At 47.5% G+C, this 27,309-nt stretch overlaps 1 protein-coding gene across 1 annotated transcript; it reads right to left on the bottom strand.

Annotated features, from left to right (window-relative positions):
* Positions 1-505: 505 nt before the first annotated feature.
* LOC149339152 (aurora kinase A-B-like) lies at positions 506-27,309 on the bottom strand. The gene is made up of 7 exons (XM_089550407.1): positions 27,036-27,309; positions 25,748-25,865; positions 19,744-19,823; positions 17,727-17,865; positions 8,651-8,799; positions 4,153-4,384; positions 506-729 (listed from the first exon to the last, which is right to left on the bottom strand). Coding segments are annotated over exons 1-7 (825 nt in total). The 5' UTR covers positions 27,038-27,309; the 3' UTR covers positions 506-624.

Below are 27,309 nucleotides of genomic sequence, written 5' to 3'. Positions count from 1 at the left end.
GCGATAACCGCGTTTAGCGGCGCAACCGCGGGTAGCGCACCCGTGTGATAAGGGTTGTCTGCCTGCGACTTGTTTGCGTTTTCGGTGCTCAAAAAGTTTGTAAAAAATCACACCCCTAAATTTGAGTCAATTTAAAAAAAAAAAAAGTGTGATCATTATGCAAGTAAATACGGTACTATTTAGGCAGAAAAATATTTAATTTCGATAGAAAGAGAAATGGCGTCTGAAAGCATTAAGAAAATATTTTGGTAGGGAGTTCCTTGGATGATGCCTTACAACTGGTACTGCAGTGTACCTATCGTTGACCACACTGTGGTCAGGGCCCTTCACAGAGATTTGAAGATACAACAAGAAGGGCATTCAGGAGGCCAGATACAGGAAGTACCTTTGCTTTGAAACTACCCTTTAGCTACATGGCTTGAATCAGTTCTATCTGAACACACAGTTAAAACCACCGCTTTAAACATCAAACTTTAGCCGGCAGGACAGAAATAAAAGCTGTAAAGGCACTGATAAAAGCATTTATTAAAAAAATCAGAGCTCTGCTGTGGGTATGTCAGATAAAATATGTTACACACTCAGCGTGTGCAGTCCTCGCGTACAGGTGGGCTTCCGCCGTATTCTTCACAGTGTCTTGCACTCTATAGTAGTATCTGCATTTGTGGCCACCCAGGGGTGACTCAGTACCTCATCAAGGGAAATTCGCTCGGCAGGCCGTGTCCTCACCAACTGTAGGAAAAAAGAAAAAGGAAGTCGACGCTGAGCACAGGCACTCCCACGCGCTCAAATGAATATGACCTGCGTCTTTCACTGGAAGAGTTTGTGGATCACGGAATCCCGAGAATAATTTAGAACCAACATTTTGTTTCACATGTGGTGCCCTCTAGGAAGCATGCCGAAACTAATCCGCTACACAACTGGTGGGAAACAAATGCATGTGGGTGCTGCTGTGCCCACTACTAATGGCACAATCCGCTTCAAAAGTATCTTCTGGCAGGCTAGTTTGTCTGAATCTGTTTGTCTGTGTTACTGTGGTCTTGCTCGGTCCTTGTTTTGTTCGCGCAGTTTTAAATATGAACGAATCCGCTTCAGTAAGGCACAAACTGCTCATGTTGATTGCCCTTTTCACTAACATGAACTGCACATGCATGACAAAATCTTGCAATTTGTTTTCAGTCAGTGAGTTGGGGGCATCTCTGAGAGTCTTGAACAGCCCGAGTTCATAATTGCATCACATTCCTCAGAGTCCTCTTTCGCCTGCATAGCAAACCACTTTTCAGTATATCGAGTGGAACTGTTTTAAAAAAGCAAATGAAATCAATACTCTGTGCTCTCCTCGACTCCATGACGACGTCAAACACTACTGAAAAAAACTTGTGCATGGGTTGAAAGGCTGAAACAGCGACTGGAAATGGTACCCCATGCACAAAGTGCCTCGGATGATCTGACACGAAGTGTGAAAAATTTGTGCAGCGAACGCTAGTCAACATGCAGGCAATGTCCGCGGCATCCAAAATGTGTTGTCCGTGGAAATCACTCTCACTGAGACCACAGAAACAAAAAGAAAAATCAGAGATCGATTTGCACAGGAACGAAATGATACGTTGCTGCCAAACTTGGCGGAAAGGACCTGTGTGGAGAGGAGAACCTACAGCAAAGGTTTGATTAGAATATGCGAACCTCGAGAAACCCTCGGAGTTGCCCTTTGAGAAGTGCAGTTAGTGCTTGTGCAAGTGACCACCACAATCCGCTTCCAATTCCAGCTTTCGATGCTGTCCAAGAAAAAGTTAAGGAACTATTTTTTTTGTGTGTGTGTGGCTCTTGTGCCTTGTGGACTCATTGCTACCGTGCCAATTTAAAATGTTGAAGACCAAACTGAGAGCATGAGGCATGGTCAGTTTCTCCAAGACGACAGCATTATTTTTGCTTTCCACCTATAAACACAAATAGAAATCTCTATATTCAAAAGAGCACATGGTTATCAAAATTACCTGCTAGAAGAAACGCAATAGGGCACAGCTTTATCAGTTAAAGCTCAAGCGACAGTGGCAAAGTTTTCTAGCTTTTTTTCTGAGCAAGCACCATGACAACACTTACCGAGCTCTGCTTACCTCAAGTGCTATTTGAAAAAAACTGCGCTTTTAATTTTGTCATTTCCCCGTTGTACAAAAGCCTTCATCGTCCATGGCACTGGTCTATGATTCTCTTCAATGCACATGTCAGCTCATCCACTTTCACGCTGCCCATTTACGAACGCAAGATGGGGATTTCTTCCTTGTCTCTCGTTTATTGCGTAATACAGTCGAAAAAAATGGAATTGTTTGGCTCCCATGACGCTGCCAGCATGGGCAAACAAGCACAAATTCACAGTAAAATTTTAAAAGAAGCGTATAAGCAGTCTTCCACAATGCTACAGCGTTGGATCATCTGAAGCGCCCCTTCTAGGTTGTGGAAATCTGCAATATACACCAAATTCTGGTCGAGGGTTTTCTTCTTCGTACTGATACACAACACAGCAGTACAAGTGGGTCACCATGTGGTATTCTCTTACGACCGCTAAATAACCTATAACTCAATTTCTCTGCTCGTGCTGCTTCGGTTTCAACAGCTGAGTGATGGCTGTGATGTCAAAGGTCAGTAAAGGTCACATGAGGCACAAACAAGCCGATATAATTGCTCCTCCATCTTTAGTCGCGATTCCGGCTCTTGAGGCAGGCGGCTTTAACGTTGCAGTAAACAAAAATGGCGAAGCAGCAATTATATTGCAGTTTTTTCATGCCTCACATGACCTATACTGAACTGAGTCACAGCCACCATTCAGCTGTTGAAAGAAACAAAACAGCACGAGCAAAGAAATTCAGTCCTGAATTATTTAGTGGTAGCTGGCAAATACACTGGAATGATCCATGTATACCAATGTCTTACGAGTTCTTAAAAAGAAGAAAACAGGCAACCAAAAATTTGGCGTTTAAGCTCCTTAAGCACACCGTGTCTCCAGACTTTTCTGCAGCACATTAACCTTCCAACTCCTAACAAATACAGCAGTGTCAATTTGGGCCTTGCATTAGCCTACAAACTTGCATTAGCCTACAAACTTGCACTAGCCTACAAACTTGCACTAGCCTACAAACTTGCACTAGCCTACAAACTTGCACTAGCCTACAAACTTGCACTAGCCTACAAACTTGCACTAGCCTACAAACTTGCACTAGCCTACAAACTTGCACTAGCCTACAAACTTGCACTAGCCTACAAACTTGCACTAGCCTACAAACTTGCACTAGCCTACAAACTTGCACTAGCCTACAAACTTGCACTAGCCTACAAACTTGCACTAGCCTGTAAACTTGCACTAGCCTGTAAACTTGCACTAGCCTGTAAACTTGCACTAGCCTGTAAACTTGCACTAGCCTGTAAACTTGCACTAGCCTGTAAACTTGCACTAGCCTGTAAACTTGCACTAGCCTGTAAACTTGCACTAGCCTGTAAACTTGCACTAGCCTGTAAACTTGCACTAGCCTGTAAACTTGCACTAGCCTGTAAACTTGCACTAGCCTGTAAACTTGCACTAGCCTGTAAACTTGCACTAGCCTGTAAACTTGCACTAGCCTGTAAACTTGCACTAGCCTGTAAACTTGCACTAGCCTGTAAACTTGCACTAGCCTGTAAACTTGCACTAGCCTGTAAACTTGCACTAGCCTGTAAACTTGCACTAGCCTGTAAACTTGCACTAGCCTGTAAACTTGCACTAGCCTGTAAACTTGCACTAGCCTGTAAACTTGCACTAGCCTGTAAACTTGCACTAGCCTGTAAACTTGCACTAGCCTGTAAACTTGCACTAGCCTGTAAACTTGCACTAGCCTGTAAACTTGCACTAGCCTGTAAACTTGCATTAGCCTGTAAACTTGCATTAGCCTGTAAACTTGCATTAGCCTGTAAACTTGCATTAGCCTGTAAACTTGCATTAGCCTGTAAACTTATAACTATAAGTGTCCCAAGTGTTCCTGCTAGCATGTCACCGGGACGTACTTCCCAGCTAGGTGTCGTTATGTGCCAGCTCAGTTTCACCAAGCACATAGCACTGCCATCATGGGAGTGCACTGCATGTCCCTTGTGAGAGCCATCACTTGGCTCAGAGGCAACCTTGCTCACCTTTCCAATGATGTCGCGGGCATCGGCGCTGACGTATGGTGGAAACTGGACCTTTGCGTGACGAATGCGCCGATATGTCTCCTGCGTGGTGTCCGATTCAAAAGGTGGCTTGCCGACCAGGAACTCGTAGATGAGGATGCCCAGGGCCCAGTGGTCGACTTTCTCATCGTACACAGTGCCCTCGATCATCTCTGGTGGCAGGTAGTCCAGTGTGCCACACATGGTCGCTCGCCTGCAGACCGGGTTGCATGGACGACAATTAGAGGCCTATGAACCGCTGTTAAATGCATGAAAGCTGCTATAGCAGTCTCTCTGCTTCTGCTGCCCAAAGATTAGTCTTGAAGGCCAAGTGGCCAGACCACACAAACAAAAAAGGAGGATGGCATCGCAATTCTGTGGGCAATGTGAGAAGGCTACTTGCAAAATATAGATAAAAAAAACAAGAGGGCACTGCACTGTTACTTGCTATGCACAATATTAATGGAAATGGTGGAAAAACATGTCGACCATCTGGATCGAGGACATGCACTGAAATACAAAGTTTTGACATGAGCACACCATGCATATTTCCCTGCGAGAAACTTCTGTGTAGACAATGCAGCTTCGAACATTTTAAAACCTTCAGAACAGTCAACTGAATTCCCTCTTCAATTCTGGTTCAAGCAGTGGTTTAAAACTATTAGAAACCTTGGAGACTCAATGAGCAAATCTTGCATAGTTTAAAAATACCATTAACATAGCCGAAAAAACTATGGCTGAATACAACAGCCCATAATGATTGCTGAGACGCTACATACTGCCTTACACAATGGCCAACAAGAGAAAACTTTGGGGACGCTTACGTCTACCTTAAGGCTATGACACAACAGCATTGAAGAGTCCCTATGATCGCTTGGGGGTCCCCCCTGTCACACCCTGTTGCAGACATCGACATACTTATTGCCGTCACATACTGCTTTTTACACATCGTCGATATTAACTGGTGATGCCAATTGGTGACACTAATTGTCTTACACATCCGTGTGTCTTACACAGCGGCGAGACTTGTATACAATGAAAAACGACACACTGCTGCACGCCACCTTTTGGTGTGACCAGTAACTAATCTGAAGAGAAAACCGATGCCTCCGAGCCCACCACACCTCTTCCCTCCACATCTTGCGAATGCTCGCGTCACAGGATCGCACAGCGTTCGCTTGGCAGAGCACAGCCTCAGCTGGCACTGTGCATGCACCGAGGAAGAAAGCCATTACATGCAGAAGATTTGACAGCCGTCGCCGTAGCTCAGAGGTAGAGCACCGGACGCGTAATTCGGAGGTCGTGGGTTCGGATCCCACCGGCTGCATGTGGTTGTTTTTTCTTCTGCATTTCTAATCAACTAGATTTAAGCGATAACATATTCAGTAATGTTCTAAATTGATCAACACCACAAAATAAGTAAATAAATTAAAAATCCCCTGTTCCCCTTGGTTTCTGTGGCTGTTGGCTTCTGACATATTTATAACGAGCCCCTCATTCCCCTTCCCTTGTCTGCTTAATTGCTTAGCGAGGGCCTCGGTTCTGGCAGCCTTGACGCCATAGGAAGCATAAGAGGGTTCTCACGCAGCTTCCACCCTCTCTGTTCGATGACGTTCTACGTCACACCTGCGGTAACTCAGGACGTTCTACGTCCGCCATTTATGAACGTGGGTGGCACTGATGAACACTCTCAAGGTTAGGTTACTTGTAAACATAAATACCCCCGAAAGCAGAAGATTTGACAGCCGTCGCCGTAGCTCAGAGGTAGAGCACCGGACGCGTAATTCGGAGGTCGTGGGTTCGGATCCCACCGGCGGCATGTGGTTGTTTTTTCTTATGCTTTTCTATCAATTATCCTTAAACGATAACATATTCAGTAATATTCTAAATTGATCAACACCACAAAATAAATAAATAAATTAAAAATCCCCTGTGCCCCTTGGTTTCTGTGGCTGTTGGCTTCTGACATATTTATAACGAGCCCCTCATTCCCCTTCCCTTGTCTGCTTAATTACATGCAAGGGTAATTCTTAAACTCTTACAGCTCTCCTAATGCAGCACACACATGAGGAATTTTCATCACAAAATGACTGTCATTGGTCACAATCAAGTCAGCTTAGGATTAATCCCCAAAAAACAAAGGTCATGCTTTTCCGAGCTTAAAAGGTTTCACACCAGGGCACCCAATTAAATGTGGCAGGCAGGAAATCAAAGTTGTTGAGCAGCACTCCATTCCTGGAGTTATGTTCTGCTCTTATTAAGTCTGGGAGGATTTACACGTCGAGAAAATGTATCCAAGACTCGTTTACAACTGGAGCAATGTCACTGACCCGCACCTTTCTTTCACTGAAAATAAAACAAATATATCCAACATTGTTTGCCTAGCAAAGTGTTGCTGTCTGGTTTGGCTGACAACAACTAAACAAAATTTAGACAAAATAGTTTTACAGAAAAACGCTAGTCATCACATACTTTGTTTTGATTGCTTTATCTCCCACCCTACTTTCTTCAGCTGTATAAAATTCTTCGAATAAACCACATGTATAACTATAGATTTTTGCACAACAATCATTCATCTGCTTTAAACAATTTTTATGGTTTTATGAGGTTTAACGTCTCAAATAGACTGGCCATGAGAGGTGCCACAGAGCAGGGCAGTAAACGGACATCTAGCATTTCGCCTCTATTGAAATGCGACCGCTGCTGTCAGGATCGAACCCGCATCCTTTGGGTCAGCAGACGAGCACCATAACCACTTAGCCAAGCCCACACATTTGTACTAGCAAAGAATGAGTAGGAACCTCTTGAGACAATAATGCTCTTGATGGAAGTGCAATTCGTGGCTCTCGTGGACAAGGCCCCAAGACTCAGCCCTTCTTGGCTCATCCAAATTGGACGAAGACTGCGTGCTAAACACTCGTACACAATCCGTTCTTTCTATCCACTTTCTATCTTACGAGGTCCAATTCTCTCTTCCCTTCCCGCTGCCCAAATGTCCAGATGTCCGCAGCTTTCGATCGACAGTTACAGTGCAATTACACGAGCAGTCATGCATGTACACACAATGGGGACAACACCAGGAAGACACAACTGTGAAGGACATATTAGCATTTAATCAGCAAACTATAATTCCATCATACACCCTGAACCCGGTATGAAAATGCAATTTCATAATGAGTCTTTGCTGCTTATGTTATTAAGAACATGTTCAACTGGGCCTTCACAGTACACTGAAATGTAAAGACATCACTTGTGTAGATTGCTAATGAGGCATGATGTGAAAGTAGATTTATGTGTTTTAACTTTTACACGGCAAAAAACTGCTGTTCACTACGACATGATACAGCAGAAGGCTGAAGATTGATTTTAACTACATGGGTTTCTTTAGTGAGCACCAAAAACTTAGTACAAAGGCGGTTTTGCTTTTTGCATCTGTTGAAACGGAGCAGCGATTGCCGGAGATGAATCAAGGGCTTGTGTGCTCAAAAGACAAATGCTATGTTGTTAGTGGCTATTTACTGTTAACCCTTTCACCGCCACTCCCGAGATAACTCGGGCTACCACATATGCACACCCCCTGCCTCTCCCGAGTTAACTCGTGCAAAAAAAATGATGCAAACATATAGCGCCATCTATGGAGAGACGCTATAAACTCATAGATCTTGTAGGGTAAATTTTACACAACAGATAGCGCGCATGTACCCACATCCGAGTCGCTTCGTTTTGGTTTGCGCACAGCAACCATGTGAGGCAATGTGCCACACTCGTCTGCGCTTTGACGGACGAACAAATTCAAAACTGCTTGTGAATTCGGAGTCCAATGAAAATGAGAACGAGGAAGGAGCCCACCTAAGTGCCTTGTCGAGTGATGACAGTGATGAAGTCCCCCTTCCACCGAAAAATCCGCGTAAGAAGAGAAAATCCGACAGGCACGATTGGTGCTGGAAGATTTGATTCAGTACAACTAATATCTATAAGATTATCCTGAATAAACATGTCAACATGCCCTGCAGAGCATTTTAGTGCGTTACTAGCAAAAAATTTCCAGGAAACTAACATGCAAAAAAAAACCCGGCAGGGTGTGTCCAGCTGTGAGTAAACAAACCTGGCAGTCAAAGGGTTAAGAAAAATAAAAAATAAAAATAAATTGAAAGGAAAAGATGTTGCTAGCCACGGCATCTGTCATCGAAACCTGAAGCACCTGAGCAGCGGCTAGCGGGAATAAAAGGACAGGGAGAGGGAAAGAAAGGGGGGAGAGATAGTAAGAAAGGATAGGGACAGGGCGGCAATATACACTATGTACAAATACAGGATATACAAATGCTATGGTCGCTACGCTGCTGTGCAGGTGCACAACAGGAAAAGCAAAGACGTACACAAAACAAGGCTGAAATGCAACCTCATTCAGATTCACTGATCCCCTAGGTACAAAGAAAAGAGACGTGCTCTTTGGAAAAAAAAAATTGGTTGATACGCTTACCTAGAAGAAGGCGCGTGTACAGACCAGCCGAAATCTGCAATCTTGACATCGCCATTGCATCCCAGGAGCAGGTTCTCGGGCTTGATGTCCCGGTGGATGACCTTCTGGCTGTGGCAGACCTTGAGGGCATTGCACAGCTGGTAGATGTACTGCGCAAGAGGAACAGGCCCGTAAGAACCACAAGAGCAAGGCAACCGTGCCCAGTGGTTTTGCAAGGCACCGCCAAGTACCGTATTTTCCGGTGTATAAGACGCGGCTTTTTTCCAAAAATCTTGCTGGTGCGTCCTATACAAGGGTGGGTCTTATACGCAAATTTTTCGTTTTTTTTTTAGAGTTCAGAAGTTACTCAGGTTCATGTTCAAGCTTTTTTCAGCAAAAAAATATCACTACCAATGACGCGGTTGTAACACGGTTAATACTTCAATACGTAGACAGCCGTGCACAACTTTTTTAGGTGAACTTTATTATGAAACGGCGGGGATGACGACTTCCGGGTTCATAAACAGCGGTCATTTCGGCGGCCCCAAGGAAAAGTAATGTGAAGTGCCAAAAGATGGCAAAAATCACGCTTCTAGCCATTGTCAAGACGAGCCAAGATAAGGCGGCGTTTTTTTTATTCACCCTTTGCAACTTTGTTTGCTCTGTGTACGTAGTGCGAAGAAAATGTTTCAGCCGCGTTGCCTCCAGAAATGGGCGAACTTTTTGATAGCGCATCCGAAGATTAAGACTTCGAAGGTTTTAAGTAAAAATTAAATGTTATGAACATAAGGAGAGTTCTTTCGTTTTTTTATTTTTTGCTAAAACGTGGGCGGGTATCGTGTGTTGCCTTTTTCGATCACTTAGCGTTGCCTAAGAACTTCTCACAGGTGCGGTGTATTTTGCGATGGTCGCACAAGCATGTTTAATTAAGCCTTACTAGCCTAACTGGGTAAATTGGGGTGTGTCTTATACATGGGTGCGTCTTATATACTGCCACCTAGTATTGCCAGGTGGCGCATACGAAGCAGGGCGACGACAACGAAGTAGGGCTCGCGCCGTGTGGAGTCTGTCGCTGTTGTTGCCCCAGCTTGCCTGGCCTTCCCTTTCGTGCCTACTAATAAACCCCCCTTCGTCAGCAAGTACGTTACAGTCTGGTGGAGGTGCGGGGTAAGATCCCTGTATATGTCTAATACTCCTCCGCATACCCTGGGCTCCAGTCCTTCGCTGGTGGACACCCCTGTGCACCGTGCTAGCCGGAGAAACCAAGGCCTACCTCCCGAACACGGGCTTTTGGAGTCTGCAAGAGCACCCACCCATCGACCTGTTATGCCAGCTGCAGCCTACTACACCTTGCAGAATCCGCGACTGCCCAAACCATTCCATGGCAGTCAGCTCGAAGACGTCGAAGACTGGCTGGTCGAGTTTGAACGCGTGGCCTCGTTCAACCAGTGGGACGACGCAGCCAAGCTTCGAAACGTCTTCTTTAGCCTGGAGGATATGACTCGGCTCTTCCGGTGAGCTGACCCGGCCATGCCCGAAGAGAAAAAGGTGCGCCAACTCATGCGCGGCGTCAAAGAACAGCTATTTGCAGGCCTCGTGCGCAGCCCACCATCGACCGTCGCTGCATTCCTTGCCGAGGCCGCTACGATGGAAAAGGTTCTTCAACAACGTTCTGCCACTTACAACCGGCCCGTGCATGCTGCTGCAGTCACCGAATCGTTTGCCACCGCCGGGAGGCACCCTGACGATTTGCGCGAACTGATTCGCACCATCGTGCGTGAAGAGGTCCTCAAGTTTTGCAGCCCTTCGCAGTCTGCACTTGGTTCGATTTCCGCTCTTGTTCGCGAGGAGGTGCAACAGGCGTTCAGGGGTCCTACCGTCGAAACACCACCTCTGCCGGGAGACTACAGCCGCCCCACCTATGCCGAAGTTGCGAGACGCCCGGCTGCAGCTTCGCCACCGCCGATTCCAGTAACGCCTCCTGCACCGCTGTCCCCAGTTCCACCAGTCCCGTATTTCGACGATCGCCGAGTGCACTTGCGGAAGGCCGATGTCTGGCGCACACCTGACAACCGGTCACTCTGCTTTCACTGCGGAGAACCAGGCCATCTCTACCGCAATTGCTCTTATCGACGCCTCGGTCTGCAGGGCTTTCGCGCCGATTCGCCCAGACCCCGGTTTGGCCACCGGCCTCCAGCCATTGAAGACTTCCTCGCGGAACAGCGACTTTCAGCCCGTGCGCCGCATCAGCCGCGCTCATCTTCTCCGCGGCGCTCTTCCCCGAACCCGCACAGCTCCCCGCGAGCAGTACAGGGTCGCTCGCCGAGCCCTCGCCGGGAAAACTGAGACCAGCGACCTTCGGGGGCGAGGTCGCTGGGAGTCGCTGCGCTGAAGACCTCCCGCCGCCGCCGCTACGCTCCGACCGTGAACAGATAGTACCGTCATCTGACCAAGACAGCTGCGTTTCCTTGGACATACCTGTTCTTCTCGACGGTCACAGAGTCAGTGCATTAGTGGACACCGGGGCCGACTATTCAATTATCAGTGATAAATTGGCGACTCTTCTAAAAAAAGTCCTTACGCCTTGTTCTGTAGTGCATCTCCGTACTGCCGGTGGTCATCTCGTTACTCCAAAGGGTATTTGCACGGCTCGCGTTCAGATTCAGGGATCTACGTTCGTCGTCAGTTGTGTAGTTCTGTGCAATTGCTCCCGCGATCTCATTATCGGCATTGACTTTCTGCGGGAGTATGGTGCTGTTATCGACCTCCGGCAACGAATCATCACCTTTTCGACCGGTAAAGCGACCCACCTCGCCGAATCTTGCCACCGCAGTGCCGCCCTTCGTGTTTCTGCAGACAGTGTCACGTTGCCGCCACGGAGCAGTGTTTTGGTTGAAGTCACTTGCAACGACTTGCATGACGCAGAAGCAGTCGCCGAGGCTAACAGTTCACTCCTGCTTACTCAAGGCATCTGCGCCGCTCGCAGTCTACTGACGCTTCATGGTGGCCGGTCTGCGGTCCTGGTCACTAATTTTTCTAATGAGTACCGGCACCTTTTTGCAGGAACGGCTATCGCTTCTGCCGAACCTGTTACCGATATTCCCGTTTGTTTTGCGTCCGCGGCAGCCGGCACTGACGAACCTTCCCTTGAAAACGTCCACATAAACTGCCACCTGTCTCGGGAGCAACGCCTGGCTTTGGAACAGCTGCTGAAGGAATACAAGTCGTGCTTCGCTTCCTCCTCGAAGGTTCGTCAAACACCCATCACGCAGCACCGCATCATCACCTATGACGACGCTCGCCCTATACGACAGCAGCCTTATCGTGTTTCTGCTAAAGAACGGGCGGTTATCCAAACTCAGGTTCAGGAAATGCTTGACGATGGCGTTGTTCAACCTTCCCAAAGCCCGTGGTCTTCACCTGTAGTCCTTGTTAAGAAGAAGGACGGCACTCTCCGGTTTTGTGTCGACTATCGCAAACTGAACAGTGTGACCAAAAAGGACGTCTACCCGTTGCCGCGCATTGACGACTCGCTGGATAGATTACGGCGCGCTAAGTACTTCTCATCCATTGACTTAAAGAGCGGCTATTGGCAAATTGAAGTAGACGAACGGGACCGCGAAAAAACCGCCTTTGTGACTCCAGATGGCCTCTATGAATTTAAAGTGCTTCCTTTCGGTTTGTGCTCCGCCCCGGCTACGTTCCAACGGATGATGGACACCGTCCTCACAGGCCTCAAGTGGCAAAGCTGTCTTGTTTACTTGGACGACGTCGTAGTTTTTTCGGAAACGTTTGACCAACATCTCCAGCGCCTGCGGGCTGTCCTCGAAGCCCTCCGCTCGGCAGACCTTACCCTGAAGCCCCAGAAGTGTCATTTCGGTTACGAAGAGCTCAAATTTCTGGGTCACGTTGTGAGCGCTGAGGGAGTGCGGCCGGACCCCGAAAAGACTGCCGCCGTCGCACGTTTTCCCGTTCCGACCGACAAGAAAGCTGTCCAGCGCTTCCTGGGTCTCTGTGCGTATTATCGGCGCTTTATTGCGGACTTTTCCACGATTGCTGAGCCGTTGACGCGCCTCACCAGGAATACCACCTCCTTTGTCTGGACCACTGAGCAACAGACCGCTTTCTCTACGCTCCGCCAGCGCCTTCAAACACCTCCCGTTCTTGCGCACTTCGACGAAGATGCCGATACCGAGGTCCACACCGACGCCAGTAACATCGGTCTTGGCGCGGTCCTTGTTCAACACCAAGACGGCCTTGAGAGGGTTATCGCCTATGCTAGCCGTGCTCTCTCTCGCGCCGAGAGCAATTACTCCACGTCTGAAAAAGAATGTCTTGCGGTCGTGTGGGCCACTATGAAGTTTCGCCCTTATCTTTATTTACGGCCGCCCATTCAAAGTGGTCACCGATCACCACTGCCTATGCTGGCTGGCAAATTTGCGAGACCCATCTGGACGCCTGGCACGCTGGAGCTTACGGCTCCAGGAATTTGACATTACTATTGTTTACAAGTCCGGCCGCAGACACGACGACGCCGACACACTGTCGCATGCACCAGTTAATCCTGCCGACGCAGCGCCCGATGACGACAGCGGCTTCCTTGGTACTCTCACCGCCTCCGACCTACTGACTCGGCAGAGGGCGGACTCGGACCTTCGCCCTCTCATTGACGCCCTTGAAGGTAGTGATACGGTTATACCTCGCCACTTCTCTCGACGTCTTGGCTCCTTCTGTTTGCGGCAAGGTCTCTTGTACAAGAAGAACTCGAGAGGCAACGATAGACCTTACCTTCTCGTCATTCCAGCCGACCTCCGATCTGACGTTCTTTTCGCCTGCCACGATGAGCCCACGTCTGGCCACTTGGGCTTTTCACGTACGCTCGCCAGAGTGCGGAACATGTATTACTGGCCTGGACTTTCTGCTGATGTCAAACGATACGTTAAAAGCTGCCGAGAATGCCAGCGCCGGAAAACGCCACCACTTAAGCCGGCGGGTTTTCTCAAGCCCGTTACTGCCCCTCACGCTCCGTTCGACCAGATCGGCATGGACCTCCTCGGCCCTTTCCCCTTGTCGCAGGGCGGCAATAAGTGGATCATAGTTGCTACCGACTATTTGACTCGCTACGCCGAGACCAAGGCGATCCCTCGTGGCACAGCTTCAGAAGTCGCAGAGTTTTTCATGCACAACATCGTCCTGCGACATGGCGCTCCTTCGCACGTGATTACAGACAGAGGGACGGCGTTTACAGCGCAACTAATCGACCACATCTTTCGGCTGAGCTGCACAACACACCGCAAGACCACGGCCTACCATCCGCAGAGCAATGGCTTGACCGAACGATTAAACAGGACCCTTGCGGACATGTTGTCCATGTACGTAGATGTTCAACACAAAACTTGGGATGAGGTCCTGCCGTATGTCACCTTTGCCTACAACACCGCCCTGCAGGAAACTACGCGCTTCTCCCCGTTTCGCCTTGTGTACGGACGCGAAGTCCAGAGCATGCTTGATGCCATGCTCCCGTGCCCAGAGGATGACCAACTCGCCCCAGACGCCCAACAGTTTGGCCAACGTGCTGAAGAAGCCCGTCAGCTGGCCCGCGTGCACATCGGGCAACAGCAGAGCACGGATGCGCGCCGTTACAACCTTCGCCACCGACAGGTTGACTACAAACCCGGTGACCAAGTCTGGGTGTGGACTCCTGTTCGTCGCCAAGGCTTGTGTGAGAAACTGCTCTCCCGCTATTTTGGCCCTTACAGAGTGGTACGGCGTGTGAGTGAGGTTAACTATGAAGTGGTTCCGGACGGTGCTGCGCAACCGCGACGCCGACAGCCCGACTCTGACACTGTGCACGTTGTGCGGCTTAAGCCGTACTATACACGGTGACGCAACCGTGCTGATGTTTTCGCGCGCTTCAGTTGCGGCAGTTTGCTTGTTTTTTTTGTTTATTTTTTGTTTCACCCTTACGTCGACAGCGACAGCGCTCTTTTTTTTTTCTTCATAAGGGGGGAATAATGCCACCTAGTATTGCCAGGTGGCGCATACGAAGTAGGGCGACGACAACGAAGTAGGGCTCGCGCCGTGTGGAGTCTGTCGCTGTTGTTGCCCCAGCTTGCCTGGCCTTCCCTTTCGTGCCTACTAATAAACCCCCCTTCGTCAGCAAGTACGTTACAATACCAACTTTTTCAATGACAGCCTGCATATATGGCGGGTGCGTCTTATACAAGGGTGCGTCTTATACACCGGAAAATACGGTAAGTCACAGTGGTATCTCTTAGTGGCTGTAGCGTATCTCTGTGTAGACCATATCTTCAACATCTAACACTACTCAAATGCTGTTGCCGTGGAACTACCACAGGAGGTATGAATTAGGTGACCAGGCAGCATGGCTAGCAGCATTAGTGGATTGCATACGGGGAACAAGTCGAACTGATGCGCTTCTTCGATGGCTGACATTGGAACTTAGGACTTTTACTGCAATATTTCGCAGAGCTCTTCTGCTCCACGTTAAAACCTAGCGTACGTTTTCAGCCCATTTGTAGCAACTTTTCTCAAAACATCACTGGCTTAGCTTCGTCCGGAGAGAGTGGTTAATGGCCATTATCCGCACAAAACTGCTGCGAAGCGGCCTCAGTACACAAAAGTGTTCTGTGCACTAAAGACAGACGCCTACAGTCTTAAGAATGGCCCAGAACACTACAGATGAAATACCTCAGTGCTTGACAATGTGCCCCAAGTCACAATGTAGATCTCGGACATTGTGCTTAACAATAAAAGCATCTGCTACTGTTAGGTGGCAATAAAAACTACCGTTCTCAGGCTCTGTGGCTGCTGAACACGTTTCGTTTTATGTTTTATGGGGCTTAATGTCCAGAAGCAAATCAGGCTATGAGGGTCCATCGAAATGCGGCCACTGTGGCCTAGATGGAACCCTCATCTTTTGGGTCAGCAGCAAAGCACCATAGCCACTAAGCCATCCACCGTGTCGGCTTGTTGAACACGTCTCTGGACAGTTAAGCCCTGGTGAAAGCAACAAGAGCGAATCCTTTAAAACAAATTTTGTTTCAAGCACTGGCGCTGCGCTTTGCCACCTAAAATGCACACCAATGCATTGCTAGTCTGACTGAGAAAGCTGCATGGTGATGAAATTACGGACACATATATGTATTCGCTTCTGTGGACATAACCAGATCAGCGGTATGATATTTGTTAAAACTATTTTCGAAGGCTCAGTTTTCTGAGAATTTTCCAATTTCCAGTTGCCACTTACTGTCTCACTTAGCTAGAGGCTGCCTTCAGCAACTCAAAACTCATCCCATGCTACGCAGCGCGACAAAGTCTACCAGGATCATGATGAGTATGCCTACTTTCCCCAATTTTCTGTACTTATGCCTACAAAAAAAGGAATTTTAATGAGGAAAAGGTGGAGAGGTCGGCCGGTGGTAAAATGGCCCTGGCACAGTGTGAGTGGCACAATGCATTAAGAGCTGTCTAAACTATGCTCCCTGTTGACATTTAGCAAAAGCTCCGTTTGCGAAGTCGCTGCAAAAATGCTCGGACGAGAAACAGGCATGTGCACATTTTCCAAGCGATTCTTTTCCAGGAAAAGTGAGCACCAGGCCAAGGTATGCCTGTGCTCACCAGGCGCCCACTGGCACTGGAGTTTGAACCAAACGTCGCCCACACATGAGTCAGGGTGTTGCATGGGCTTGCATGAGGAGGCACACACACACTGGACCTTGCCTGTTTTCATTTCTGGCTGGTTTTGCCCTGGTCCTGTATCTCATAGTCACTCCCTGATCTCACGCCCTTCCTATGTTCTTCATCTGTCAGTAGTGAAGTTAAGGCTCATTTGCCCTCGCAGTGATGATTGGTTTAGATAGCCTTATTGTTGTGGGCAATGAAATTACGCCTCCTTGTCAAGAAGGATGGCTCCGTTCGATTTTGCGTCGATTACCGCCGCATTAATAAGATCACACGCAAAGACGTCTACCCTTTGCCCCGTATTGATGATGCTCTGGATTGTCTCCAAGGCGCGGAGCTCTTTTCTTCCCTTGATTTGCGCTCTGGTTATTGGCAGGTCCCAATGGCAGGTGCAGATCGTGTTGTCCAGTCCACAAAAAAATAACGTGCACTGCATTGAATTCTGACTATTTGCACACTATCCTGAGTATGGAAAGGGAAGGGAAGAGAAATAGAAAAAGCAGAAAGGAATCAGATACTTTCAAGAATCTAATTGAATCTAACGAAAGGGAATGTTATCGAAAAGAAAAAAATAGAAAAACATTGTCTTCGTCCTGAAAACCAGGGTTTTCACGTAGTATATAAAAACTAAGGTGGTTGCACAGTTCACAAGCTCAGAGAATATACACAAGCTATGCAAAAGGCAATTATAAAGGGCTCAGAACAATCAGAACTACAGTCGCCTCCAACATATACCAAAACCTCTGCATAGAGCTGTTTCCACATCAAGCCTCAACCACCGTCGGAAAGCTAACTTCTTTTTCCAGCCAGAACTGATAACACTTCGTGGGGATGCACGCCAGTGCAAGTGGTTAACATAAAATGGCTGTGGCTTAGCTTGGTTAAGCCCAGTAATTGCGAAAGCAATATCTGTACCTACGCCATGGTACAGCTGGTAGTGTAGCTGGTGGTGGTGCTTGTGGTTAGACTTGTGGTGATGCATCGGTTATACAATCCAATCCCACCCAATCCAATCCAATGCAATCCAATCATATCAAATCCAATTAAATCCAATCCAATATGCTAATATGGTAGCTACCGGCCTCGCTACGCGACGGGCTGAAAGTACAACTAGTATTGCTTTCGCAATAAAACAAAGCTTCGTTCGTGGCTGCAGTGCACAGCTCCGAACAGAGAGGGCGCCACACAAATGGCTGAGCTAGGCTGAGATCTGGTAAGCACGAAACCGTAGAATCTGAAACAAGAGTCAAATGAAGCAACAGACAGCGAGCACTAATACTGAGCCTGTATGGATGTATGTAATCTAAGCAAACTATTTCAGTTTAACAGCATTTTGTCTCATAGGGATCACCTAGAAGACATCACAGTGGCGCAGAAGCAGGAGGGTGCTTACTGTCGCAGCTCTCTGGTCGGTGAACCGCCTCGCCCTGGTGAGGTGGCGGTACAGCTCCCCCTGGGGTGCATACTCCAGGATGAGGTAGACGCGCGTCTGGTCGTGGAACCAGTTGTACAAGCAGAGGATGTTTGGGTGCCTGCATCAGGGACACAGTGGGCGCTAATGAACTGCACCAGTTACCGCCAGTTGTTTACCTCTGTAGCTAGCATACAGCTGCAGCTAGGGAACCTGGGTGGGGCCTTTCCTTGCACTCAATTCAGTTTAGGAACAGAAATGAATCAATTTTACAGCCCCGTGGTGGCTCAGTGGTTATGGTGCTCGGCTGCTGACCCGAAATACGCGGGTTTGACCCCGGCCGCGGCGGCCGAATTTCAATGGAGGCGAAATTCTAGAGGCCCGTGTACTCTGCGATGTCAGTGCACGTTAAAGAACCCCAGGTGGTCGAAATTTCCGGAGCCCTTCACTACGGCGTCCCTCATAGCCTGAGTTGCTTAGGGACGCTAAACCCCAATAAACCAAACCAAACCAATTTTACAACAAAACTCCAATTTGCAGCAACATGCATCACATTTAATACAACGGTGCAGTTTAGTGCGCACAGCATGGCATTCCCATGACTGGCCTAATGAGTAGTACTAATGAGAACTAATCAGGTCAGCAGTCGAGCACCATAACCACTGAGCCACTGCAACAGCTTCTGAAGGAAGACTTAGAAATACATTTCACTCAAGAATGCCATTAAGGAATAAGCTCATGACATTTTGTTGTTCACCTTGCTTTACTTTGACAGCTTTCACTGCCAAAAAACTGTAAAGCAGTTTCCGCTGGTTCAGCTAATTGCATGTGCCTGAAGGCATGATTCGTTTTGCCAAACAAACCTTGAATGTGTTGCACACACTGCTACTTGAAGAATAATGCTCTGCAGCCCTCAGCTACCGCTCTAAAAATATGACTTATTCTCAACAGCAGTGAAAGAAAAAAAAAGATTGTAGCAACAAAGCCACTTAATGAAGCAGAACTTTCTGCTGGGCTAGTTTGTCCATTCTGACATAAGTGAAACAGCGCGAAAGAAGAAGCCCGAAGCGAAACGAAGAAGGGACAGGAAAGAGCACTCTTTCCTGTCCCTTCTTCGTTTCGCCTTCGGGCTTCTTCTTTCGACCTGTTTCACTTACGTCAGAAAGCCACTTAAAGGTGCACTGAAGAGAAATCTGAACTCGTCTTTTTGCCGCGGGAACTCTATCTACACGTTCTGAGCATTCTTAGAAACTGCGATTTATTGCTCTGTGTGGCTGATTTTCCTAATTAAATCGAATTAACGTCCAGCTCCCGCCTTTTTTTTAAATTCCCTCTCGTATGGTGGGCGGAGTCGACCAACGCGTGGAGTGCCTTGCAGCCAGCTCCGTGGAGGCTTTGCTTTCGCTTCATTTTGTTTTTTAGGTTTCCGTGAATAAATAGTTTCATTCGCAGACAATATAGCCGCAAAATAAGCCCGCAGAAATAAAAATACGCGCGGACTATTTGCTTCTACGGACTACTACTATTACTCCGCCGATGGCAAAGCGGTAAGCCGCCGCGGGACTGGCTGAAAGGCACTCCACACGTTGGTCGACTCCGCCCACCATACGAGGGAGAATTAAAAATAAAAAGGCGGGAGCCGGACGTTAATTCGATTTAATTAGGAAAATCAGCCACACAGGGCAATAAATCGCAGTTTCTAAGAATGCTCGGAACGTGCAGATTGAGTTCCCGCGGCAAAAAGACGAGTTCAGATTCCTCTTCAGTCCACCTTTAACACCAGCATGATACACCTGTCTAGAGTTTCATAATCAGTGCATGCTTCTCCATTCTGTCAAATATGATCAGTCCTGACTTCCGGCATTCCAAGCTGTTGATGCTCGCATTGGCTGTCTTGCTTGCAGTGCTCAGTTTCAACCACTGTTTCGAATGCAGCAAGTGGTGCAACAACCTTTTTTCATCAAGTGCCATGCAGTGCATTACGAAACAGCTGCCTCACCTGAGGTGAGACTGAATCTCGATCTCCCTCCGCAACTGGTGCTCCACGTTGTTCTTCTGCAGCTGCGACTTGAACATCACCTGCAGGGACGTTTTCCACACAGTTCTATCAAGGGGACTCTGTGGACTATATGGTGTTTGCAGAGCAAGTCAAAACCAAGAGGCTGAGATCGCTGCCAGATACCAGCTGCACTCGCTTTGCGTTGCATTGGTGGTGAATGCTCTACTGTAGCAACACCAAAACTCACACATTCTCCTGCTGGCTAAAGCAGTCTTCCGGAAGACAAGAACCATAACGAAAATTCAGGGGGGCACTTTGTTTACCTAAACTGCGGTGAGGCGAAAGCCTTAAGCGCAGTGTTGCTGCTTGTGTCACTGATGTGTTGTTAAGATGTTAAACTTCGCCTAGAGTGAAACGCGACAGAGTCTTGCAACGCTGCCAGGGAGTCCACAGAACGCCATCGCCCGTTCGGTTCTACGCTTTGCTCGTTGGTAAATTGGTTTTTGAGGAAAGGAAATGTATCTGTCTGGAATACCTCAGTGGACACCTGAACCTCCCTGTAATGGGAAGGGAGGAAGATGGGAGTGAACGAAGACACCGTATTCACTAGACGCGCCTTTGTTCATTCCTAACGATCCAGCAGGCATGGCAGAGTGTTAGCATGCTCCAGAGACCGGGGTCCGATTCCCGAACTCGACCAATTTCCTACTCGGTTTTATTTATTTATCTAGCCTGATTAGAAAGGTTAATTATGCTAATTGGGTAAATTAAGCAATTAACTAAACTCAGTCCCACTTACTTGGAGCATCACTATACGATCCCTTCAATTGGTTGCATGGTTACTAGCCAAAGTACAATTGGCCCCGTTTGAAATGCGCGCACTGTGACGTCACGACCGTTTCGACCAATTGAAAAGAGTGGCATTTCTGTCGACAACTCCTGCTTACAACGATGAGGCATTAAAGGCTTCCGCCTTAATATGCATGCCAGAGAAAGGGTGCGCTTCAGAATCTGCTACTTGCCATGCGATGTAGGTGAAGCCTGGAGAAGGCGTGCTTATGAGAGTGGTGTGGGAGCACAAGAAAGCACAACTGTCACTGCCCCTTCTTCGTTGAAGAAGGAAGTCTGGGAGTAGCACACACACTGCCTCCTAGTGCACAAGGGCATGAAGTGTGCAACCCAAGTTGCGAGTCAGCTCACTTCATGAACCCTTGACATGAACCCTTCAGCATCTGCCATTTTGGATGGTGCAGGACAAGTGGCAAATACTAGACCAGCTTGTAATTAATGAAACAGACATATTGGCTAGATAAGGAGTGTCAATGTAGTAGCCAGTTCAGAGACTTCAAGGGAAAGTGAGGAGAGCACTATTAATACTTTTTTTCTAGCAAAATCCGATAGTTCGGCATTTCATGGTTTTGTTGCCACTTGGCCGGCAGCGAAAGATGCATTTATTTCCAAGAAATTTGGATTCGAAGTTGAAAAAGTTTTTCCCGCCGCTTTGATTCAAACTTGGGATTCTGCTATGACGACACAGGACTAAGTGACGAGAAACATGACGTGCACGTGACGTAACGCAGACTCCGTGATTTCTGGCGGGCCAGCATAGCGGCCCAGCAGCAGCTGAAAAGAAAGATACCGCCGGCCGCGCGTTGAAGGCATCTATCGGCTATTGCGGCCGTTGCTACAGTCGCTTCGCTTACGTTTGCACTGGCGTTTTGCCAGCGTTACGATGGATCTTGTTCTCGAAGTCGTCAGCGAAGTTCTCGCAAATAGACACCTTTAGCATACCGTGTACCTTGTTACCGCTAGCGGAATATCGGGAGCCCGCCTGCCGCCGGCGAGCAGGCGCTGATTGGCCCCGATGCTTCAGGCGCGCGCGTAGCTGCCGGGCACGTGGCGCCATCTGGCGACGTTAAGGAGATTTGCACATGCATTGGCTGCACCTCAGTGATTTGTGGCTTCTCGGGTCCTAGAGTTGCTAGAACCATTGGTTCTAGCAACACTGCTTTGTCCTATGATGTCACCACGCTTGTACTTGCGAGTTTGGTCTGTGGAGGCGATACCTGTATTTTGGTTCTTGCTCTTTTCTACGTTACAAGAGCTTTGTTGTCAGTATGAGTGGCGTTTTTGTAATCAGGAGCTGGTATTCTGTCGATACAAGTCAACTTCGATTTCTCCTCAGTGTCCCTTTAACCGTGTTGTAACAAACCAGCAACGGGAATGCCACAATGCAGGCGTTTGCTTGCCGAGCGAAAGCTGGCTTACAACTCCATCACAGACTCTACAAGCAGCAATCAACAATGTGGAGAGGTCATGCAAATGGTAAAACAGGGACTACTGTGACCTCAGAATGGTACAAGCCACGGCTCTCACAAGTGGATAGCGAACAGAAAAGTGAAGCTTTAACTTAAGTTAATAAAGCTGTTGCTCAAACCTTTTTAGGTGTCACTGGCCACTTCTACACTGCAAATTGCAAATTGCAAATGCAACCTTCCATAAATTATCTATGCAGGCCTGCAAAAACCAACTGTTTTTCATGTACATGCCAGTTACACAGTAGCACACAGTTGTGTATACAGTGTCATGGTGGTCGCAAAATCACAGTGTGCTTCCGGTAAGGTAGGAACACAGAAACAACTGCCAACTTTCGACCTGCAAGCAGTACGTGCCCTAGATTCACCTCCGTGAACCATCAAATGTTCTCTAGTGGATTTCAAATTTGTGGTCAGTAAATTACACTCTCATGGTACATGTTTATGCGTCAGGCTGGGGCAGATGCGGTTTCGTTTCTTGAACAGGTACACACTAGGGGATTGTCCTAGTCACGCAGCATTATCGTCCTTTCAAGACAGTGCTCCAGTGCACTCATGGCTGACACAGCCAGCTGAAAACGCTTATTCTTTTCTTAGCATGTTCACTGCTGCAGTTAGCACATACTCTGTATTGCCCTACAGTCTCAGCACTTTGGATATCCTGGCTTTACAGCTAGATGTAGCCAGGGAAGTATGCCGGAAATTAAGAGAGAAAAAGAAATTGAAAATTGGCTTTGAGGAAAGGAAAGGGCGCACTGACTTCTCAGTGGACATCAAAACCATGCCAAGAGGGAAAGGATGACAGAGGGAATAAAGTAAGAGAAAGAGGTGGTGTAGCGGAGAAGTCCAAAATAATTTCAACCATCTGGGGATCTTTAATGTGCATGGACATCCCAAAGCACACGGGCACCTTTTCTTTTTCACCTTCCATTGAAATAGGAGTGGCTGCTGGAGTCTGGATTGAATACGCGATCAAGCGAGAGGCAATGGACGTGCTACGCTGTAGGACTTATCTCTGCATGCAGTGTCAGCATGGGAATAGCAGAGATCACCGTAGCCATTAAAAATTGTTTACTGTAGTCCCCGTGGCATCACTGAAGACATCACTTTCACTTTTGCAACCTCATCTTCAAAGCTGCCAAAAGTGTTATAGTCACTTTTTTTATCGTTATTTTCAGTTTCCACGCAGCTTGGTTTCCAAACCGGTTTCATATGTCGAGTACACACTTCCATTATACCATGCAACTTCTACCAAAACAAAAAGATAAAGCACCACAGAAAATTTTTAGCTCTAAATACCAGGGATTAATTCACAAAAAGTCTGCATTGCTTAGCACTGTTCAATGGGCCACTTGGCAAAGAGTTTACGTATGTGTTTCATTACAACAGTGTATGCACAGCTGTGACCATGTACAAATTGCAGTGCTTAAGAGTGCTGCTTGCTTTCTGTCATTATCTGTCAAATTGATAAATAAAATATTGAAAAATCAGTTATTCCTTGCAAACCTCAACACAGCATCTAGAAAAAACAAAAAAAAAACTCATTAAAACAAATGCATGGGCAAGTTGGTAACTCATTGACGAGAATACATGGATGGACGGACAGACAATTAATAGGGCCCGATGTACAAGAAATGAAATTCGTTAAAACAGATGCTTGGGCAAGTTGGTAACAGTGCTCGTGTGTGTCGTGTCTCCCTTCATGTCCGTGTCTTAGTGCACGCTGTTCCGGTGAAAAAAAAAAAAAAACTAAAGCTTTGTAGCCGCAGTACAGCCTTAAAGTAGGAAAAGCTACAGTTTATCTATGAAACTGTGCACGTATATCTCACCGAACCAGTCATCCACTTCAAGATGCGCGCCCATCATTACATACTACTATGTTTTCTGCTTCTTTCTTTTTTCGAGCAGCTGCGGACTGGAACAGCCTACCCTACGACATCGTCGCCATCACTTCATCACCTGCTTTTCAAGAAGGTGTAACTGATCATCTTCAGTGCCAAATAATCATCTGTAATCCCATCCCTTATGGAACACCCACTTGAATGGGAGCCTTTAGGGAATACAGTCGAGCCCACTTATAACGAACCTGCCGGTCACAAGGATTGCGTTTGTTATATCTGATGTTCATTGTAAATGAATTCCTCGTATTGTAGCCACAAATATAAAGTCCGACAAAAGTGACATTTTTTAAAAACTGCGTCTTGCTTTCCAGGTACTCCAGGGCGGTGATGTTCTCCTCGCCAAAACTGTTGCTGACAACAATATGCTTTAGGCAAGCAGTGTAGGTAATTGTATTTGAAGCGGCCATGGCAGCAGGTGGTAGGTCGGCCACGTTAACCAGACACCTAGCAATAGGGGAATGCCCTCGCTTTGCATACGACAACTCCATTTGTCAGAGCATGGCTCTGCAATGTTGTCATCCACACGAATGTGGTCATCCGAGGCGGCATCCGGTCACCTATGCATACAGGTTTGCGTTATTGGTTTATTGGGGTTTAACGTCCTAAAGTGACTCTGGCTATGAGAGACGCCGTAGTGAAGGGCTCCGGAAATTTCGACCACCTGGGGTTCTTTAACTTGCACTGACATCGCACAGTACACAGGCTTCTAGAATTTCGCCTCCATCGAAATTCAGGTGCCGCGGCCGGGATCAAACCCGCGTCTTTCGGGTCAGCAGTCGAGCACCGTAACCACTGAGCCACCGCGGCGGGGCCGGAAGATATTTCAGAGCCCCTTTAAGCAAAGTAGCATGCATTCATGTGTGTGCTCCCTTAGTCTGCCATTCATGCATCTGTCAAATTTGACTGGAATACTCACAAAGACCATCTACAGAGAATTCCGTTTTTATGTGCGGGAATTTAAAAAATTCCTGTGAGCAAACTACTGGCCTAATCGAGAGCAAACTTCGCTCACGGGGTAGCATATTATGGTCTACGTTATTTGAGATGTAATTAAACGTCAGTACTTGCCTGCATTTCCTGAAATTAAGAAGAAACTGCTGTCAACTGCGAGTAAAGCTGTCGCAGACGAGAGCTATACGCGAGCCGAGCAGCTGGTTTGACAGGGCGCGCCATCTGCCGGAAGACGAGGCAAACGACGTCCCGGCTCGTCTGCTCGTCGAATGTCGCCTTCCGGCAGATGGCGCGCCCTGTCAAACCAGCTGCTCGGCTCGCGTATAGCTCTCGTCTGCGACAGCTTTACTCGCAGTTGACAGCAGTTTCTTCTTAATTTCAGGAAATGCAGGCAAGTACCGACGTTTAATTACATCTCAAATAACGTAGACCATAATATGCTACCCCGTGAGCGAAGTTTGCTCTCGATTAGGCCAGTAGTTTGCTCACAGGAATTTTTTAAATTCCCGCACATAAAAACGGAATTCTCTGTATATAGATCTGTTGCTTTAGAATAAGCCCATGGCAATCACTGCAGGCTCCCTTTAAATGACACCAGTCCAAAAGCAACGAAAGAAGACACAGCAAAGTAACTGGCAAAAAGACAGAGCCATCATCCCACTGGAGAGTTGACTGTGCCAGAAACTTGCAAGTTTTCATTTGTTCCTGTGCCATCCTTGCTGTAGCAAATTGACAGCTGCTATCTGTGCTTCAGTTTTCTTTTAATATTGTTTTGTGTCCATATTCGTCATATGTCCTGAAGCGGTGCAAAAAATTACTATAAACCCTGCAACCCACCTTAAGAGCCACAATGAATTTTGTCTTCTTTTCTCGGGCAAGGTACACATTGCCAAATTTGCCCTTCCCCAGTGGCCGACCAATCTCGAAGTCTTTGAGGCACCACTCCTTGACAGACCTGTAAGGAGAAAAATGAATACACAGGATGGAAGTGCTACTCCAGCAATACCATGTGCCACGTTCTCTGCACTGCACGAAACAAGCAACACACGTCACTACCCTGGAATTTCAATGACAGCCCTACACTGCACTGTTCCAATGAAACATCAACCATCATATGCATAGATGCAAACACAAGTAAATGAAGCACATTATTTTTTTTTGGTGCGCAATGATGCCTGTCCTAGCAGAAATCAAGAACTATTGTGTCTTCATGAGAAACCACAGGTTCGACCATTATTAGCCTACACATGCCAAGCCTCCGAATTTCTATTCGGGAATTCGTAAACAGGGGTGCAAGACTATTGTATCTGCTTGCTGCTGTTCCCACTTGTAGTTGTTGGATAATTATAATTTTTGCTCCAAGATGGCGCATAGCTTGTGCAACACTCCCCAATATGGGTAGTTTGGTCAAGCATCAACAAGACCGACTTCCGGGCAAGTTGGAGACACATTCTGAATTGACAGCGTGAAGGATGCGACACAAGCAGAAGAAAAAAACCGCAAGACAGGCCAGGGGCGGATTTATACGGAGGTGTGAATGACGAAAAAAGTGAGTGATTGACGGGTTACTACAAGAGTGACCGTAATTCCGCCCCCGAGACAAGCGCTGCCTTGAAGTTTTGTTTTTCATCCTTTGCACTTATTTCAGAAATGACTCAAGCATGTCCCAGCAGCCGAAGCCTGCACAATCACCTTCCTTAGCACTCTGCCACTGCACTGAACGCTGCAAAAACATCACAGCAGACTCAATGTGCCAGCACGCCAGACAACGCGCACCTACATGTATCAGTTATTAAAACTACCGGCACATAATCCCTACGACTAGCTCCTCGTTCATGAGGTTGGCAGTCTTACGCTGCCATATTTCGGACATGTTCCCACACAAACTGGCGCAGCGAAGGCCTGAATATGAACATGACAGGCAAACAAGCCCAGGGATCACTGCAGTTTGTTGATAACTTCGCATAAGCCTGGTAAAGCTGTCATGCAACAAAGTTTTCTTTGTGCCGGCTATGTCATTCTAACGTAGTTCGCGGCAGTGCTTATGGAAAACATTTCATTTGGGAATGGTCAGGCGCCCAAGAAAAAGCAATATCGCGCCAAGTCCTGTCAACGATATACTCACATGACGATGTTTCCGTCAACCGTAAAGACTGTCAAATTGACCTTGGAATATCCTCGACAGCCGCAACGACAAACTTCAATGCCTCACAACACACGCAGGTTACACGACAACGCTGTTTAGCTCTTTTCAGCGCCACAGACACGAAGTTTTGTCACTGAATGCTGACTACTGCCCGCAACTGGCGTGCAGCGGAATTTGAATTCGCGGACGTGCGGTGCGGACCAAGTGCGGACAGCTGGAGCAGTGCATGAGGGCGCCGCTTGGGTACGCGCTA

The sequence above is a fragment of the Amblyomma mixtum genome, chromosome 6 (assembly GCF_055824585.1).
Source record: "Amblyomma mixtum isolate Tamu chromosome 6, ASM5582458v1, whole genome shotgun sequence".
Taxonomy (NCBI): Eukaryota; Metazoa; Arthropoda; class Arachnida; order Ixodida; family Ixodidae; genus Amblyomma; species Amblyomma mixtum.
This window is presented reverse-complemented; position numbering and strand designations above follow the sequence as displayed.